At 37.8% G+C, this 14,638-nt stretch overlaps 1 protein-coding gene across 6 annotated transcripts in view; it reads left to right on the forward strand.

Annotated features, from left to right (window-relative positions):
• The window catches only part of UTRN (utrophin), a 382,484-nt gene extending 369,634 nt beyond the window's left edge, over positions 1-12,850 (forward strand). For all 6 annotated transcript variants that reach the window (XM_040599527.1, XM_040599526.1, XM_040599529.1 and 3 more), the window contains 4 exons: positions 4,187-4,295; positions 6,190-6,276; positions 9,035-9,057; positions 10,676-12,850. In XM_040599527.1, the coding sequence (XP_040455461.1) occupies positions 4,187-4,295; positions 6,190-6,276; positions 9,035-9,057; positions 10,676-10,684 (228 nt within the window). In that variant the 3' untranslated portion in view covers positions 10,685-12,850. The remainder of the gene's footprint in view (positions 1-4,186; positions 4,296-6,189; positions 6,277-9,034; positions 9,058-10,675) is intronic.
• The last annotated feature ends 1,788 nt before the right edge of the window (positions 12,851-14,638 follow it).

Raw genomic sequence — 14,638 nt, forward strand, 5'->3', positions numbered from 1 at the left:
CACGTGCAAGGTAGAAGTAACAACTATTATGAAGGACATTTAAAGTCTGTTTGGATTTTTCTCTGCTTGTCTGAGCTGCTGAGTAGAGGTTTCGTATTGGATTTGATACTGAAGTTAATGGGAGCTGAAATCATCTGTCAATGGCTTTATAATCAGACTCCAAGAGTAAATAGAAACTGCGGCTTTCTCTCCAGCTGAAAACAGGGGAGCTTTATCAAAAGAGCAGAGGCGGCAGCTACAAAAGGAAAGGGAGAATAAGACTGGAACAAGAAGAAACATTTGTAATGGATGTGGTATGGGAATTGGCCTTTTTTGAGGTTTCCTGTGATTGAGAGGCAGGGGGGTGGGGGCTTTAGTTTTGTTTTGCTTTTACCAAAATCAACAGAAGTCAAGGGAGGAATGGGTATGTCTTATCTGTCCATTAAGCCATGGAACAATTCAGGCTCTTCTTTGGGAAAAACACCAGCAGGAAGCACAGTGAAATGAGGCACTGTAGATCAAAACTGGTTAAAATAAATATCTGCTTTGAAAATAAACATCTGCTATAATACAGAAAAAAAACTCAATGTCAGAGTTTCCCAGAGAAGAACTTATCAGTCTCTTTGTATCTTCATTTGGTTTTGCATAAAAAGAAAACTCCCAGAAACTCCCCCTCATCCCCGTAGAGGTGTGCTCAGTATCCCTGCTTGTATCTATTCAAGAAGAAGAAACAAGCATGTAGTAACATCTAGGGCTATTTTATTATGGTTTCTGGCTGATGGGTTGTCTGCTGAGTTGGTTTGAATAAGGATACATGAACTTCATGATGCCTGAAGAAGGGGGTTGATGATGGAAGTGATCAGATTTTGCAGGTGTTATGCAGCTGAGGTCAAGTAGAACATGATTTTTTACATTTTTTTCTCAGGTTCTTTCCCAGTAAAATTGTTACATCATGTAAATATATGCAGCTATATCCTCAACTATTTTGCATTTAGCATTTTTCAGTGTCTGATTATTATATTAAGGCATTTATACCTCTACCAGACCCTTCCCTTTCTTCTCCAAACCCCACTCTTCATCTGCTTAACTGTATTGTCCTGATTTTGAAAGAAGAGGGTTTGGGAGCTTTTTGGCTTTTCTTGTTGTTGCAGTCACTTGGAACTATGTAGTGTAACGTTTGCCAGTGTATTTAAATAAAAATGAAGTTATCAGACGACATCCTCTGATTAGAAGAGGATGTGGGTTTTGTTGTTTGTTTTTTTTTTTTAAATCCAAGTGAAATATTTCATTCTGACTGCTGCAGCAATATAAGGTACATCAATGTAAAGTATTCCAATTATGTTTTGTATGCTCTGTTTAACAGTTTATCCACTGTTAAAGAGTCCTCGTGCTCTGTGGGGCTTTTTTGTCATTTGCAATAGCACTCCTAAGTGGTACTAAATAACGTTCACTACTAATCCATCATTTAAGGTTGCAGATATCGCCTTTCTATCCTAATTAATCTTGACTTTGCAGTGCTTCACTATCCTTGATCTATCTTATGTGTTGCTGTACTGCAGTTTTGTATGAAGTTCAGCAGCAGTCTTCCTTCTTCAGACACCCTCAGTCATCTCTGCACCATCTGTCCACAATTACTGCTTGAAGAGGGACAGAGATCCAGTCCAGGTGCAAGTTTCTGTTTTGGATGATTCAAATTTGCTCAGTCCACCTGTTTGTGGGTGGGCAAGCAGCTACTCTGCTGCTGGAGTTAACCTTGTTCGGTAACTCCTCACTCTTAGAGACTTTGCTCATCTCTTTACCACTATAGCTCTAACTTCTTGAACATAAGTTCCTGGATTTATAGAATTACCTGGGGTTAGTTACCCCAGGCTTGGCCTATTTAAAATCACCACACTCATTTTACCTAGACTCTGTAGTAGGGTTGAAGCCTGATACTGAATAGCAAATTACTTAACTACTTGATAGGCATTCATTGTTCATAGGAGTGTCTTGATGGTAAAATCCTTGGCCAGCCTGAAAACATTTCAGTTTGTCTTCTATATGCAGAGCAATATTTCTTGATTTATTCTTTTAGTCAAAGCTGGAAGTTGGTATCGTCATGCTGAGAGAGAGATGGGATTTGGAGGAGAAAAAAGATTTACTGAGTGCTCAAGGGAACATTTCCTTCTATTTCTCATCACTGTGTATGGAAGAAAAAGTATCTTTCATTGTTCAAAAATCTTCAGTTTTGTTGAAGATTTTTTTGTAATCTGGAAGTTGTCACAAAAATTGAAGGTTGCACTTCAGGCTGTGAGCTACAAAGGAGCAAACTTGTGCACAAATGAACTCCTATTCTATATGTTACCTCTTTGCATCGAGTCTCGTAGCTGTTCTAGGTACTTGTTCAGTCCCAGTTTCGAAAAGATCTTATAAATAATGATAGTTTCTTAATAATTCTGTATCTACTTTTGACAGATTTATTTAAATAAGCTACTCTTTAAGCTGTTTGGAAGTAATTTGATGATTTGCAATCAAAAAAATAAATGATAGGGGCAACCATTTCAGCTAAGACTCTGTAACAGCCTCAGATGTAAATACTGTTTCAGTGCTTCTGTTTTTTCAGAACAATCATTTCTGGAGCTCAAATACTGTATTACCACTCTCTTCCTCAAAGGATTTCTTACAAGAAAGAAGGAAAAGAGGAAAAACCAAAAATGCCTGAGCAAGATCCCTTCCAATATTTCTGAGTTGTTATAGTGAAGAAGTCTTACGGTCTTTTCTTATCCTGTGTCCATATGTGTATACTTATACATAATCTCAAGTACGTACATGTATACAACTAAATGTAATATGGAACTTCGTGTTTAATTCTTAAGGTGAATTTAAGAGTCCAGAAAGGCTTGCCTACAACACAGTTTTCAAAGTATATGGTTTCGTTCGCATAATTTTCTGGAGATTACATAGTACATATTTTCCTGAAAATTTGGTGTCCTCCACACCATTGAGAAGCAGCGCCAGCAGGAGCGATGGCTAGATACCACTTTTTAAGGTTTAACAAAGTTCTTTTCAATCTTGAGTCTTCACTCAGCTGGATTGTGAAGGAGTTTTGCAGAACTGTTCATGATTGAACAGTTGTTCTAAGCATGATCAGTCACCCCAGGAAAGCTTCTTAGGGGACCTTAGCTGAATGTCTTCTGTGTATATGTATGTATACATCCATACATATATGTACAACCCCAATAATACCATTGTGTAGTCTTTCTGCATAGCTGAACTGAAAGCCTCAGCAGACTGTTAGGGTTGTACATAACACTGTGTTTGTATGGTGTGTGCTCGCAACAGAACGTTGTTTTTATCAAGATCATTGTTGTGGTTTAACCCCAGCTGGCAACCGAGCACCACGCAGCCTCTGGCTCACTCCCCTCCACCCAAAAGGGTGGGGAGGAGAATGGGAAAGGAATGTAAAACTCAAGGGTTAAGATAAGAACAATTTAATAATTTAAACAGATAAAAAGGTAAGAACAATAACAGCAACAACAACAATAATAATAACAATAGTAATAACAATAACAGTTATAATGGAAAGATGGGGAAAAGGATAAAATCCAGAGGAAAAGGGAGAAAGGAAACCAAGTGATGCACAGTACAACTGCTCACACCTGCTGACTGATGCCCAGCCAGTCCCTGAGCAACGATCCCCCCCCGCCCCAGCTCACCCCCCGAGTTTATATACCAGGCATGATGTCCCACGGTACGGAATACCTCTTTGGCTAGTTCAGGTCAGCTGTCCTGGCTGTGTCCCATCCCAGTCTCTTGTGCCCCTCCAGCCCTCTCTCGGGCAGGACCCAGGAAGCCAAAAAGTCCTTGGTTTAGTATAAACAACTAAAAACATCAGTGTGTTATCAACAGTCTTCTCGTATCAGAGCCAAAACACAGGGCTGTACTAGCTACTGAGAAGAAAGTTAACTCCATCCCAGCCAAAACCATGACAACCATCAACTGGTGTCTCATTAGAATAACACTTAAGTCTGAATTTTCTTTTACAAATTGTTGGTTTGGGTTTTTTTTCCCCCCAACAGTTATATAGACCTAAGCCATCTTTAGTTATTTTGGAGAACAAACAAGAGCACATAGAAAAGGAAAGGAGCAGGATGATTGCATGCAAGCCTACGCTTAGATTCTGTAGATACAATTTATCTAAATTTGGGTATTATTCTCATTAATGTAGCCCGAGTCAGACTCCCGGGTTAATGGCGCCTCCCCCTGTGCTTCACCCCAGCACTCTGTCCTTGGCTACCCGCTGGAGCAAGAGACAAGCTCACAGTTTCATCAGACAGGTAAGTGTTTTGATCAGATAACATGCTGTGTGGGTCTGTGGGTGACTACTGAATAGGTTTGTTGGCATCTTTCTGAAAAGATTTATCAATAAAAAGGAACTGATCTTTGTGATGCTGCTGGGAACAAGACTTTACTGCAGCTGGAGCTGTTGCTTCCCCACGCTTGCAAACAGCTGTGGTATCACAAGAATCCACATGACTGAATAGTGGATTTCTGTCAATAGACTTCTTGGTCCTATCTGTTTTGAGCAAGTGAATTTACTGGGGAAATCCATCGTCACTGAAGAGGGAACCAGATTTCATTGAACTGAAATGTTCAACAGCTCTTTCTCCTACATGTGTGCACCCAGGTAGTCTGTCAGATACAGGAACAAATGTACAAAACGTGTAATAGAAGCTTCCAATATCTGCTTTAAAAAAATCTGCTGTGTCCTTTGCTTAGCGTGATATTTTGATGATCCCACCCCTCAAAGACTTCCCATCTTTAGGAATTAGGATGTATTTAAGTGTACAGCCTTTGCACATAAGGACATTTCTCGCTTGAAAGACTATTCTAAATTCTCCAATATCAGAACTCATTAATTCCACTGGGAGTTAGCAGAAATAACTACAGACCATTGAATGCTCTAAATTAGGGGAGGAAATGAAAGATTTTTCTTAAATTATCTTATGTGAAATTTCCTCCCTGTTTTTGTTTTCAAGCCTTTGTGTTATAGATTGCAAGTGATTTTATTTCTGTGCAAAACAGGAAGAACATTCATGGAGTCCTTTAGGTTGAAAAAGACCTTAAGATCATTGAGTCCACCACTAAACCACGTCCCTAAGCACCACATCTACACATCTTTTAAATACGTCCAGGGATGGTGACTCGACTGTCCAATGCTTGACCAGCATTTCATTGAATAAATTTTTCCCAATATCCAATCTAAACCTCCCCTGGCACAAATTGAGGCCATGTCCTCTTGTCCTGTTTCTTGTTACTTGGGAGAAGACATCAACACCCACCTCACTGTAGCCTCCTCTCAGGTAGCTGTAGAGAGCGACAAGGTTCCCCTGAGCCTCCTTTTCTCCAGGATAAACACCCCAGTTCCCTCAGCTGCTCCTCATAAGACTTGTGTTCCAGGCTCTTTGCCAGCATTTCTTGCATACTGAAAAGTTTTCATTCAGCACTGGCATGTGTTCTTACTTTAATTTATCTGGAAAAATGTGGAACTTCTTCCAGTCTCATTTAATGCAATGGTAGATTTATGAGAGATGCTGTCTAATAACAATGCCAAGAACAGAGCCAGCTGTATTCCGTAACCATTCCCTTGGCTAATTTTAAGCAGCATTTAAATAAAAAATGGCAAGAAAGATTTTAACACTAGTGAAATTGCTGGTGCATATTGAATAAAGCCCATCTAAAAGATAAATCTTCCCCCCCCCCCAAAAAAAAAAAAAATAGTGTAAAAAGAATAGTGTATTTGGTCTGAAAGTTACATGACTAATCATCTGAAAATGGAACAGAATTTTAATTGAGTAGCTACTGAGTATAATTCCCTCATCTTGTAAGCCTTTTATTTATTTTAACTGTAAATTCTTATATACTGTTCCTTCTTGGCAATTTATTGCAGTTAAATCTTGGGTGCAATGGTTAAGCTTTAATAAAAGAGAAATGAGTTCTTCTGCAAATCAATAATATAACTTTCACCTCCTTTCCCAAGGCTGGCAATTATCAATGACAGTTCCTGCACATTAAGTTAAAAAGGTTTCAGATAGTGGTTTTCCATGAAATATAAAGGAGCATTTAACTAGAATGTTGGGTGAGAATGCCTTTTAGAGTGTTGTCGTCTTTTTTTTTTGTGTCTGCTCTCATTACTAAATTCATTGCTCTTTTTTGTTGTCGTATCTGCAGATGACTTGTTAGTTCCACCTCATGATACCAACACAGATCTAACAGATGTTATGGAGCAAATCAACAGCACGTTTCCAGCTTGCTGCTGTAAGTGTAACAAAATAAGTCTCTGAGAATAGTATTGCATTTGAGGCAGTCTTTTGAAGAAAAAGAAAATAATTCTTGTGGTATTGACTAGGGAAAAAATCTTCACTGTGATGAGATTTCTTGTCAAGATACACGAGCCCCATAATTGTATTCTTTAAAGTTCCTCAGTAGACACTATTTGTGAAGGTAAACAAACAAATGTTCTCATGTTTTAAGTGGAAGTGATTCACTGTAAAAAAAGCCTATAGCTCCATATGGAATTTTCAGCTGTGCCCCCATTAGGGAAAAGAGAAGAAGAATGCCATTAGCTGCTGTTACAAACCTTACGTAAACCTAAGTGAATGTCGATTCAGAAGTTTTGAATACTGTTTGACTAGTAAAACTTGGGAAAAAAGGCCTTAGGCAACAGGAGGGGGACTGTAGCCTAGTCCTGACTGCCTGAACGGATTATTAAACTAGTTATTAAACTAACTGACCAGAGGAAATAACTGTTAACGCAGCACATAACACCTTTCAATGAAAGGTGTTCTTTTATTCTGTGTCTATTAAAGAGAATTCAAAAGGAAAACCAATTGGTTTCCTGTGCATGGCTTGTATCAACCGACCTACATTTCCACTCATCCCGCTCCTTCCAGAGCGTTACTGCACTCGCAGAAGTGGGGAGCCATCTTTCTGGTTCCAGCAGTATTTTGTACAGATTGCGTTATTCATGTGTATTGTTTTTTTCAAATATATGCATACATATATAATCTTCACTTGCAGCCCTTTTGGCTCAGAAAAAGAGCAGGGAAAACTTCAATACATTCTTAAACTTTCAACAGTTCTTTCAAATGAAATGTAATAATGGTGGTCAGGTTTAAAAGGCACAAGTGAGAGGGAGGGTCTTTATGCCCAGGCTTTTTAGAAGCACTGGGAGTGAACCCTGTTCTATTTCGTAAACTTGGTGAACCCTGTTAAAATACCCCTTTTGTCTCCTGTATGTACATTGCTTGGCTGTGAAGAACTGCATCACTGAAGATGCACTTTGCATGTTTTGAGAAAGCAAATTAGGATGTAGCAAAAAAGGTCATTTCAGCTGTCCTTTGAGATTTTTCATTGAGTTCAATAGTTCAGAGCCTATCTTTTTGCAGATTAAGGATTTGATTCTAAGGAGCATCTCTACTTGAAGTCAACAGCTAGTGGGACTACTCAACACAACTCAAGGGCACGTGTGTGTATACGAATCAGTAGTAAATGCAATTCCAGTATCAATTCCTGTTTTTGCAAATTACTGTCTTGCATACTACCTGGTCATTTGGCCCAGATGAATCTAAAGCAAATTGCCCTGTGTCGGGGTCAGCTTGACAATGATGGCTATTCTCTGCAATCAGGAAACATGGAGAAAAACTATACAGTAAACTAACATCCATGAAACTATACCCTGAATGAGACAGGAGGGGACTGCAAGTCAAAACCATGGCCCCACATACTTTCATATTGGGAGATGTATTTGAGCATTTAAGATTAAAAGAAGTCAGTTCCAAATTTCATGTGATTTTTCCCTTTGTCATGGTCATGCTGCTGTAGAAATCCAATCAAACCATCACGCCCCACTTAGTAGGTACTAATTACATTTGCTTTTCTTCAGTCATTCTATAATATCACTTAACTGGGAGATTTACTAGGCGTACATGTAACTATGTAAGATTCATACGCTGTTTTAGAAGCCTGGAATGAGGATTTTAGTCTGTCCTTCCCAACAGAGTGCATTAAACTCCATGAGTTTTGCTAAGGAAGGTCCATCATCTTTTCCTGTGGCTGTTTTGAGAGGGATCTGTCTTTCTGGACAGACAACTGTCTAACCTGTTCTGTAAAACTTCCAAAGACGCAGACTCCACAGACTCCCTAGGCAATCTGTTTCAAGAGCATCATAATATTCCTAACCTTAAAAACTAATATCATTACCCTTTTTTAATTGTATCCAAGCTAAATTTTTTTGGAACAGCCTTCATGTTCAACATATCATGTCCATTTATTAAAAAAAAAAATAGGGAAAAAGCTATTTTTCTTACCACCTCATCCCTACTAGTCTCTCCTACTCTGACTGCAGCTTTCATTAAGGAATTACTAGCATCTGAGCCTTACATAGATTATTTTTATTCTATCTTGACTGTATAATAGAGCCAATCTTCATATTTGCTGTATTTGATTTTATGGGTTTCAGGTTATAATTCATCTTGAAATCGGTATTTCTACTTACTCCAAATATCCCTGATAAATCAATTATTCCTATAGTAAGGCACTGCTCTTAATGGTGGAGTGTGGGGTGGGTTTTTTTTTTGCTCCCCAGATCCTTTGATTATGCTTATAATGCCTCTTTTCCTTCCTTATTTATAAGATCGGTCATCAGAACTAGGTAGGTGTGCAACACAGTGCAGCAGTCTTGTCTGTGCAAGAGTGAGTTCCAGAACAAAGCATTTTGAACAGACGATATTATAATACGCTACTTTATATATAGGTCTATATGGTTGCAAGTAATGAAAAAGAACAATTCATAACATCTATATATTCATAATGCTATACATTTCTTAAGAGAAAGGTAAATTTGTGAAGTTACGCGTAGACCATTAAAACACATTCCAGTTGAATGCATATTTTTTTAAAATAATATTTTTGTTCTTCTGTAGTACATATTTTCCTAATACTGGCTTTGTTTATAAACTGCCAAGATGCAGAATCATGTACATTTCTAAAGTTCTTTTGTTTTTTCTATTTGCAGCAAGTTTCACTGGCAGACCACAGGTATGAGACATGTTTATGTACTTGCATAGTCATTGGAAGCAAAATAAGTTGATAAGTTCTATTAAAGCAAAGCGGCTGGATATTTTTCTATATTTTTCCCTAGAAGTCTATTTGGAAGCTAGACCAACATAACAGGAAGACTAGATTCTGGAATATCCCAGTTAATAGAAAATTCCCGCTAGCTCAGCCATTGCCAAAGGTACTATGGTGTGCAGTTCTGGGATGTTGACCAGATGGAATCACCTTGCATCTATGAGGGCCAGTTAGTTTCAAGCCAGCATCAGCTTGCAAGATCAAAGCTGGTTCTTACAAAGGCTTCCATGTGACCTTGTGCCTGATGCCCGTAGCTCCATTTTGGGCACTATGGGCACCAGGGCACAACGATCAAGAGCCACACAGCATCTTAAGATGCTGGATTAAGCTATCTTCTCCCAGTAGGCAACCACTTTACAAACTCAAAACAGAAATTTGGCTACTCTCAAAGTTCACAAAAATGTTGAAAAAAATCTGTTATTTAGATACTTGGTTTTGAAAATCTAACTGGTATGAGTGGTCAGTTATTTTTTTGTTGAAAGTAACAGAAAGAAGAAAAACACTTGCTGTAGGATTAGGTTGATATTGGAGCCCATGTGTGCCAAATAAGGAATGACATAATCTTGTGTCACTGCAGAGTTCTTTGAAGGTTTCATTGTTAAATAAGTTTTAAAGACTACCACAAATTGCTGTGTGAGACTTCAGAAGAATTAAGTGGTAGGGAAAGAGTCTATTTATACCCCCAAATTGCTTCATCCTATCCATTAATCAACAGTTTGCAAGGTCAGATTTCCCCAGAATGAATATCTAAAAATTCAGGAATATTACTGTGGAAACACTTTATTGGACTGTTGGATTGTCTTCCCAAACAGGAATTTCTGACGAGAATGGGATGAATCACGCCCTGCATTTCATGCAGTCAACTTGGACTGCGTTTCAGTCTCCTAAGTTAAATTAGTGAATTAAACTAGGATTTTTCAGAAATCCTTCCTCTAAGCAGGCATGGAGATAGCTTTCGGTGTTATCAGTGAAAAACACAAATCTTCCTGAAAAAGCTTGATTGATTTATTTATTTAAATACAGGATGATTTCCAAATGGTGTCACTGCAAACTTACCCTTCCAGAACCATTAGAGAAGGCACATTTGTCTGTTCAGGAACAGAATCCTGAAACAGGAGCCTGGAAACAAGCTTCACATGTGAAGGGGCTGAGTCCAAATCCAGACTGTATACTCTCTGTTTTTACCACTTAGGCTTCAGATAAGACATTAGTTTGCCTAAACAATTTTTTTCCATGGGTTCAGAACATGGAGAAGTCTTTAAGTCATATTTACTGCTCTGTAGACTAACATCCTCTGGACCTTACTCAACAAGAATTTTAAACACTGCAGTATAGTAAAATTAGTTTTCTTTTAACAACATTCCTCAGTGACTTGCTGAGTCTTGGACCAATACAGCTCAATTTTTAAAATACAGGAGTTTTGTAAAAGGACACCGGAGTCCTTAACTGCACCAAGCCCACAGTAGTTAGAGCATTCTAACGTGTGTGAACACAGTACTGACATGGTTATTTCTTACCATGACAGGCAATGTAAAGAGTTCATTGGGACATTGACCAGTGCTTCCTGATGTGCAGTACAGCCCTTTTCTACAAACCACCAATCGTGAGTTCCACTTCATCAGAAGACTGCATGGGACCCTGGGACATGCTGTTCGCTCTGACTGCGTGTTCTACTTGAAACAGTAAAACACTGAATACCCAAAGACGAGGATGTTGTTTTTATAGTATTGCTTTTTTTTTTTTTTCTCTTCTTCTTCTTCCCTTTCTATGCAACTGTAAATTAATGAGCAGTGGAGTATTTGTCACTGATTTGTATAAATATACAGCCGGGTGAAAAGGGGCAGGGGCTTTATATACGTTCTTTTTGATAATCGTAAAGAGGACTGCATAAGGAGTTTGGAGCAAAATGTTACATTTATACATTCCTTTCAGCTCATTACTTTTACATTGTAAAATACCCTTAGTTATATTCTCATACATTTAATATTCTGTACTGATTATTTATATGCTAACCATCCGACCACACAAATTTCAGAATACCCTTGAATTATTTTCAGGATTGGCATGTGAAGTTCCCATAATCTGTATTATTGTTACTGGTTAACAAAAATCGCTACTGGGTGCAAGCTACAGTATTTTAAGTCTATTAGACAAAGTAAACTTTTTTTGAGTCATAATCATCCTCATGCACCAAAATAGTATTCTTAGTTTTCTTTTAGTTATTTCCAGCCAACACACTCCGTTTGGAGGGTTCTTTCTTTTTTTAAGCCTTACTTTACTTTTGAATCAGGAGATAGCTAAGAAGAGGACTTAGATGATAGCTTAAATTGTTTTTAGTAAGGTCTATGTTAGTGTAATTTCTCCCAACTTTGTTCAGAGACAAAGCTTTGCTGTTCCCTGCTGTGCCAAACTTGCTTCAAGTTTTGGAATTTACAGTCTGTGAAGTAAAGCTCATTTCACTGAGATCCCCTTCTCTTGTCTGCCTCTTGGAAATGAAGAGACAATTAGAAAGCCCTTTCCAATACTATTAGCAACAGAACATTCTCTTCAAAACTGCAATGCACTTAGAAATCCTTTGGCATTGTAGTCTTGCAACTCATCTTTATCTTTGAAATCTTTTATTTATGTACTTTAAGTAGGGATGATTACGGGAAAGTTATGTCACTGATCAGCTGAGCTCTAGTTTTAAAATGATCATAAGATATTTTAATGTATTCACAGAGTTTACAATGCTGCATGGACAATTGCTTTAATTTCAGGACATACCTTTAATTGGTAAAACTGCATGCAATATATTTCATGTATAGTAGAGAGAAACAAAACTGTGTTGTTCTTAATTATTACTGAAGAGAAGAAAAATAATAATCTCAAAATGGTATTGGAAGAGTTGCAAATTCTCTACTGCTACCGAAAAATGCTAGAGCACGTTTAAGACAGCAGGTCAGAAATTTCTAGTGTTTTTGTGAAGTGGTGCCAGCTACACTGTCCTGCACCCGCAGTATTCACTCCTGTACTGTTGCTGCTCAAAGAGTCATTTGGGCACAGCGCTGACCACGTTCTAATGTTGGCTCTGGTGCCAGTTCTTTCTGAACCCTTTGGCAAGTTATTTAACCACTCTGCCTCTGTTTTCCCACCTGTAAAATGGGGATGATAGTACTTACCTCTCAAAGTTGTTGTAGGGCTTGCTTAGTTAGTGTATGAAAAGCTCTATATAAATGCTAAACATTACTTCTGAGTGGAGCAAAATTGTCAAGGTGGAAAGAGAAGATGCTGGCCTCTATAAATGCTTCATTTATTAAAAATAAGTAGTGTAGTTATTTTGAGGAATAAAACACCCACATTTTACAGAAGAGGAAAGCCGTGACCACCTTTCTACCTCAGACCTATCTTCATGAGTAGTATTGGAAATAGCTTTATATTCTGTTCTCTGCAAAGTATATGGCTTTTATCAAACTACATCATTCTCTAGACAAAGAATCCTTAAAAATACCCCCCTACATAAGTAAAAAAATAAGTCTCAGTAGTGAATTCGGTGGCTTTTATTTTTGTTCTGAATATGAGGTTATGTATAAAGTTGTTTTTCTGCCTGTGTTTGTATGCATCCTTTGTCCTCTGCTGCCAAGTAAATGCTGCTTCAAACACTACATTGTAACATTCTTCCTCTGAGACAATAATAAATAAAAGGAATATATTGCAGTAACATGAGAAGAAGCATGGAGTTCTTTCAAGTTTTGTGGTCTTCAAGGATGGCATTTTTCCTTGCTAAGTGCTGAAAATTTAATTCTGAAGAAGATTAGTTTTAACATAGGAGTGCTGTGATAGTCCACGTCTATATGCTAGCATTTTCGGAGTGTGGTTTGTATTTATGTAAATGAGATTAAGCAGTGTTTTCTCCCCATAAATCTGTGCATATTTTCTCCACTGTTCATCTTTATGTTCTCAAAGGTCTTTTCCAACCTAAATCGTTCTGTGATCTTTAGTGATTTAGTCTGGAATACTTCTCAGTTTTATGACATAATAGGTTTGATCACTGAGAAGCGGACTGCTTTTATTTAAGAAATGTTATAAACACATATTACAAAACAGCAATAAAGTAATGCAGGAAGCCTTGTCAAATACTAGAACTGTAAATTAGTCTTCAAGTTCTGATGACATTCAGTCAACGTACTCAGCTGAAGCACAGTATTAGGTAATAACATACTTTCTAGCCCTACCATGCACGGGTTTTAGGCATTTGTATTAAGCTAATGCAAGTTGTATTAATCAATTGTGTTAGAAGTACTGTGCTTAAAGGAGGGAAAAAAGTCCACAACCCTAACAATTCCATTTCCTTATAGTAACAGTTAGTGCTGTTTTCATGTTTAGTATTTATAATTTTTTTTTTCCATTCAAACTCTTAACAAATGGAAAACATCAGTATCAAAGTAATGTCGTTTTCCCTCAGCTTGTGAAAGAATGCTTAACGAAGAAGTTGTAGGGAGGAACTGGGTTTTTCACATGGCATTTAAGCAATTCAGCAGTTAACAAGGAATTATAGAAATAGCATTATATTGAGTGAAAAAAGCTTAATTTAGCCAGACTAAAAATGTATTACTGTAACGGGCAAACTTTAGATTTATGCAAAAGACCAAAGTATTCTTTTAAACATTTAAAGTCCAAATTGCCCTTTGGAGAGATTTTGCTCATTACGTGCTGTATTTTTTGTTCTCTACTTTAGTATAGAGTTGCCCTAAGAAAAACCTTCATAAAAGTAAATGTTTGCATCACTGAAAAACTGAGTAATGGATCCTGTTTACTGTCACATAGAAATTAAGATGTCATGCCATATGGCTGAGAATTCTGTTCCCACAACAGCAGCAACAAAAGTCAGACTTAGAAATCCAGCCAAGGTGTAAATTACTTACAGTGGGGTATTAAAAAAAAAAAAAAAAAATTGCAGGAAGATATCTGTTCCACCTTACAAGTAAAACAAGCTCTCAGTAATCATCAGCTATATGCTATGTTCCTCAAAAAACATTCCTGGGGCCAGCAAAGGTGAAATATTCCTTGGCTCACATGTCTTTGAGAACCTATCGTCTGTCTTTAGTGTCTCTTAAATTTTCATGATGTGCCAGCAAAAATTACTCTTTGCAACTTACATCCATGCATTAGAAAGAACAGCTGCATGCAAGCACAGCAGCCGCCTTCAGAAGAGGAAGGTAGTGTTTTCATCAACTGCTTTTTTAAGCATCTCTGTCTGAGACATCAGTGGCGTAGCTGCCAGGAGTGGGCTGATTCAGCTTGTTTTCCCAGGCATCCCAGCACTGCAGCAGACTGTTGCAGCCAATACAAAGGCATCTTTTACACTGAAAACTGCTCAGTGTTAGTATGCTTATTGAAAGTGATAAACCATGAAAGCTGAACAGAATTCCTAGGTGCCAGTCTTAAAAGATAAGTACGTACACAGCAAAGAAAAAAAAAAAAAAAACCACACCAAACACCACCACAA

The sequence above is a fragment of the Falco naumanni genome, chromosome 6, assembly GCF_017639655.2.
Source record: "Falco naumanni isolate bFalNau1 chromosome 6, bFalNau1.pat, whole genome shotgun sequence".
Classification (NCBI taxonomy): domain Eukaryota; kingdom Metazoa; phylum Chordata; class Aves; order Falconiformes; family Falconidae; genus Falco; species Falco naumanni.